This window comes from Sander lucioperca, chromosome 7, assembly GCF_008315115.2.
Source record: "Sander lucioperca isolate FBNREF2018 chromosome 7, SLUC_FBN_1.2, whole genome shotgun sequence".
Taxonomy (NCBI): Eukaryota; Metazoa; Chordata; class Actinopteri; order Perciformes; family Percidae; genus Sander; species Sander lucioperca.
Window position 1 is genome coordinate 40,335,540 of NC_050179.1, and position 5,517 is coordinate 40,341,056.

General features: G+C 39.3%; 1 protein-coding gene and 1 long non-coding RNA gene across 3 annotated transcripts; both read right to left on the minus strand.

Moving 5' to 3' along the window:
* Window positions 1-769: 769 nt before the first annotated feature.
* LOC116040162 (charged multivesicular body protein 4b-like) lies at window positions 770-4,081 on the minus strand. Of its 2 annotated transcripts, none has more exons than XM_036003072.1 (5): window positions 3,799-4,081; window positions 1,961-2,039; window positions 1,520-1,637; window positions 1,191-1,317; window positions 770-910 (listed from the first exon to the last, which is right to left on the minus strand). In XM_036003072.1, exons 1-5 carry the CDS (start codon window positions 3,986-3,988, stop codon window positions 849-851), a joined length of 576 nt encoding a protein of 191 aa, XP_035858965.1. In that variant the 5' UTR covers window positions 3,989-4,081; the 3' UTR covers window positions 770-848. The 2 variants fall into 2 exon arrangements, with proteins under 2 accessions (XP_035858965.1, XP_031141276.1); XM_031285416.2 differs by having other exon boundaries at window positions 1,943-2,039; window positions 3,799-4,076.
* Window positions 4,082-4,795: 714 nt separating this feature from the next.
* On the minus strand, window positions 4,796-5,476 carry LOC118495387. The gene is made up of 2 exons (XR_004897772.1): window positions 5,363-5,476; window positions 4,796-5,286 (listed from the first exon to the last, which is right to left on the minus strand). It is a non-coding gene; the product is annotated as an uncharacterized LOC118495387 (long non-coding RNA).
* Window positions 5,477-5,517: the final 41 nt, after the last annotated feature.

Sequence of the window (5,517 nt, forward strand, 5' to 3'; positions counted from 1 at the left end):
ATTTATTTTCTATTTTATTTGTTATATACATTAACTCTGCCTAGAAGGTTGTGTTTTTGGCTCGGTTTGTTTGTTTGTTTGTTTGTCTGTCAGCAGGATTACAGAGAAACTACTGGCCCGATTTTCATGAAACTTGCTGGAAGGATGTAGCATGGGCCAAGGTAGAACAAATTACATTTTGAAGCGGTTTCCAATCACAAATTCTTTTTCATGGGCATTAGTAACAAGTGGAGTGGCATGACCTTTCCACTAGGTGGGGCTACGGCTTTGTAAGTACCTCTGTCTGATTTGGGCGTCTCCGTTCTGTTTGCAGCTGCGACCCGGAATGCTATAGACAGACACTCGCAGTAGCTGTTATTTTATGAATTAATTAGAATTTATGGTTGAGGCCATGTTTAAAAATGAAAATCGATTTTCACTTTAACTCGGTTAATTATGTAAGGTGTTTCATGAGGCTTCTGGGTATTATTCTGTGCTTATGCAGAATCTGGGGGATGGAGTCTGGACAGCCCTCAAAAAGACATGGGGAAGGTATCAGAATATTACACTGGATGATGAGGAGTGGGACAGAATCTGTAGGAATATTAAAACTATGTCACGTGATGTGAGGGTGCGCCTCAATCAGTTCTAGATTATACATCGCTTCTGTTGGACTCCCTCCAGACTGTTTAGACTTGGTTTTGAAAGACACACCAAATTGTTTTGGAAATGTCAAACACGCTGACACTTTGCTGTGGAGAAGACAAACACAAGACATTCAACAATAACCTATAATTTCTGCTTATTTATTCCATCCTTTCCTCTTTTAATGCCTGTGTGTTGTGGCTGATGGTGTGTCTATGAGGGGGTTAATTCGCCCAGCGCTGCAGATACTCTAAATCATCTTCAATCTCATCTTCGTCCGTCTTGGCTTCGGGAAAGAAAAAACAAAAATACTCTGAACAATTTGCATGAATTAGTAGACACTGCAGTCAACTGCAGCTTGTATTGTGCCATGGCATGTTGAGCTGTTATCATCTGCTTGTCAACTCATTTTTTAAGAAACTAACATATTAAGTTGCACACTGCTACATTTGCATGTAATTTGCTGCAAGTGGCTTCATGTTGGATCTATGGTGTGACAAGTCCTCTGCTTCACCGACTACGTTAGCAGACAAAGTTTTAATATCTGGTCTTCAAATGGTTCTTACCAGGTTGGGAAGGTGATGCAGGGGACAACACTTTGAAAAAAGGCACTCTCTCTTCTGGTTTGTCCTTCTCAAAGAGACTAAGATCCAGATTCTTCACCAGCCTCTCCAGCTCTGCCAGTAGCTCATCCTGAGACACACACACACACACACACACACACACACACACACACACACACACACACACACTTGTCATGATATAGCAAATTATATTGATCAGAATAATGCACAAATACAAAAAAGACTAATCAGTTCATATAAACAAAATCCATGTCTGAAATCACAAAAGTTACCCAAAAATTAAATTCCTGAAGGAATTACCGTCATTGTACCTCATCAAATTCCACTCCAAGGCTCCCAGATGTGTGGAGGGTGTCTGACATGTCTAGAGTCGGATCGTGCTCCTCTGTAATGTCCTTGATCAGGTCATTCATCTCGTTGAGAATATCTCTGAAACAGCCAGCAGAAAGTGCCTGGAAACCCTTCTTTAAAACTCCACATTAGGCATGTTATAACAAAACGAGTATGTTATAACATTTGCCTCATGGTATCATATGTAAACAAATAAATAACATCCACATACATGTACTTAGCTGCAGTAGCATTATAACCTGTATACATAATCCTCTCTATTATCTATAATAACTGCTGACATTTTGTGTGTGAGTTCTGTTTTTATTCCGCTCCTTTTCTTTCAGATATTCATACATGTCATCAATTCAAAAGACCTCCTATGCTGATGTCTTTTCCCTTACATATTTTCATGAGCGGACCTCATGGCCTTAAGAGCACAGTCAATGTACTTGATGTGTTTCTCATGGCACTTCTTTCTTCTCAGCGCCTGCAGAGCCACTGTGAGAAGTGCATAGGGAGATACAGTATATGAGTAGGAATGTTCTCAACCAGTTTTAAACAAAACAGCAACAGCACAGTCATCCCACATATAACTACTGAGCAATGTTATCTTAATGGCAGCTATAATTTCTACTGTATAAAATTTTGTTTTTATTATTTGTCTTTTATCAGAAATGTATGAAAATACAGGAGGCCTGCAGGTTTCTTGACAGATACCTGAGCGCACTAAAGTACAGACACACTTCTGTCACTATTAGTGTAGTCTCGCATTGTCAGACCTTTCTCCACCGCGCTGCGGAGGAGGGTCTGGCTAGTCCACACTGCATTTGGGGATAGGAGAAAAACGTGCTCTGGTTTATTGGCATTTCTTTAAACCAATTATAATCGTCTTGGGCGGTGCTAAGCTCCAGACGGAGCCGCGGTGCCTCTGCTAAATAGTCTCAGGAAGGAACTTGTTTTGGTGGAACATGTGTACATTCAAAAGTAGTTTTAGTCGTGCAACAGAAAACTCAGATTGGACAGATAGTCTAGCTAGCTGTCTGGATTTACCCTGCAGAGATCTGAGGAGCAGTTAACCATAGTCCTCACAAATCCACCAGAGGTTAGAACGCCAACACAAAGGAAGAGGAAGGGGACGGACATCTGACCTAAATGAGGGACATCGGGCGGAATTTCAGGCAGCACCTGAACAATCCCAGAAGTGAATCGGCGCAGATATAGATTACTATTAGTGTAATACAGTATTAAGATACAGTATTCCCCATTGCCAGACCTTTGACTTTAAACCCTTCTCACATCAGATATGTTGACTTTATACTCATGAATAAATGATGGCTCAGTTCCATTATAACCCCAGTAAGCTATTCTACAGTGGCCTAGTGAGCCATCTTGCACATGAACTGGCGCTACTGCAGATGTTATTGAAGTTTAGGGTTCGGTATATATGATGATACATATCGAATATACGTCTGTCAACAGTCAGACATATTGCCATACTATCTACACTGTGGTATATCTCCCTTTAACATCTCTCGTTGTAATAGATCATACTACACAATAATGTCAATTAGTTAACAAAACTCATTTCTGACCATTTTGATCTCTATACATTAATGTGATAAAGTATTTCAAATGTTCAGAGGTTCAATACATAAAAACATGGAAATGACAGCACCCTCATCTTAATCAGCCAATGCTGATGACCAAAAAAATAATACCATACCAAACAGTACAAAAGTTACAAAGTTCTGGTTATAGGCTACCATATTATTAAGCCATAACGTTAACGTTACCCCACGAGGGATAAAGGAGAAACTACCGTGTAGCCTAGTGTGTGTAACAGGTACTCTTCACCTGCCACTGCTATAATTAGTGCACTAACATTGTGGGATTAGCCCCAAACAGACATTTCTGTGTTGTTGGTTTTCTCAATTGTTACCCACACCTGTGCTTTTCTTTCGCCATGTGCATCACAACATGCTAATGTATTATTTCTAACGAACATAACGGCTATATTTGGGTTAGAAATGGCCTGGTTGCTTACTGTAATCATTACAGTAAGTAACCAGGCCATTTCTAACATTACAGTAATGTTAGGTCAATCTGCAGTTAGCTAATTAGCTAGCTTACGCTAACGTTAGGTTGTCACTGATACATTGTTACCTACAATGACTCATTGTATGTTTTAATGCTTATTAAAGAGTTATACAAGGTATACTGTTAGCTATATCAACAGCTTTATAAATGTACGTCTCACCTCTTCTGTTCCTGATGCTGTTTTTCTTGGCCACCAGCAGTTCCTGGTCGATCTTTGTCATCAGAAAGTCTTTCTTGTTCATCAGCATCTCCTCTCTCTCGGGGAGTTTCTCCATCTCCGTTAGTTGGCAGGGGCAGGCCATCTTTCTCGCCTTTCCTCCTCCACTACACAGCTTACCAAACAAAGGCATACTGTTAGCTATCTGACACACACTGGCAGCTTCATTAACAGGGCTCTATATCTATGGCTCCGACCCTGGCCTTGCACTGAGTAGTGCGGGTTGTAGCTATGGCTCCCTGTTACCTGGAGACCACATTTACTGTAAAATACATAATAATGCAAATGTGTTTGTGTGAACCGTAACGTATATATCGATGGTGTGAACCTTATTGAACATTTATTGGAACAAGACTTGTCTAAGGAGTACAACAATGTCATATTAATACTATTGCCTATATATTTCGAGATATAGGCCTAATTTAAATATTATGAACTTTCAAACATGCAAACACTTGTGGAAGAGTACAAAAATATTTTACTTAAGTCAAGTCAAGTCAGTTTATAGAGCACATTTAAAACCAACCAGGCTGAACAAAGTGCTGTACAAAGTTATATTATGTTATAAAAATAAAGACTAAAAATATAGACACAATGAACATCATACACACAACACACTTCTATACAAATGTCCCTAAACTAAATGAAGTAGGCCTATGATTACTTTGATTTTTTTTTTTTTTTTTTTTTACTTAAGTACGCCTACAAGTAAAATTACAGGTTTAAACATCTACTTAAGTAAAAGTAAAAAGCAGTTCATTTAAAATGTACTCAGAGTAAAAGTTACTTAGTTACTTTTTAAATATACAAAGTCAGTGTTGTTTGAAATAAGTCAAGTTACCCACTGAAAACCTCACTCAGGCTAAGCAGTTTATGTGAACATCAGTGAAGTTCAGGTAACGTTTCTATATGAAGACCTAGACTCAATGATAAACACGACTTCAATGACTTTTTGATTTATTTGAATGTTGTTTTCATGTGAGGACACAGGCGGGAGGTCAGATTCAGAATCATATTATTTGATACATGCAGTGACATTAGTCTTGGAGGCAACGGTGCAGACATTTATCAACACCTAAAGAATCCCAGTGTAGCCAATAACAACAGGTACTGTGACAAAATCAATCACACAGCAGCCTAAACAGCATCCTTACAGTGGGAAGAGAAGAGAGCCACTGAAGGTGCTGTAGTTATTCCCATCATCATAGACTGAATAGCTTGATGGGAGATCCAGGTGAATTTCATCTACTGCTATCAGCTCCAAGACAACAGAGTTAGTGAAATAATCAAGTCCACCTACTTCCTTTCCCTTATGATTAAACATGATCCTCTGGTTGTTCTTGTACAAGTATACACCCATTCTAAGTGTTCTGTAACCACACACAGTGAACTGGAGATAGTAGACCACTTTGACTGGTGCTGTGAAGAAACCTACACAGTAAGAGTAGAAAAGGATTTATGTAGATTTCCATGACCACATGTGTTGATGTGACCTGCAGTACATTACCTGTAGCTGGATTGCAAGCATTGCCAATGCTGGTGAAGACCTTGCTGTATTTCAGTGTGATGTCTGTGTTGTATGGTCCAACATCTCCTGCATTAGTCAGAGCTGTATAAAATGCCACCTTCGGTTTCTCTGTAAACACAGAAATGTCAATGCAT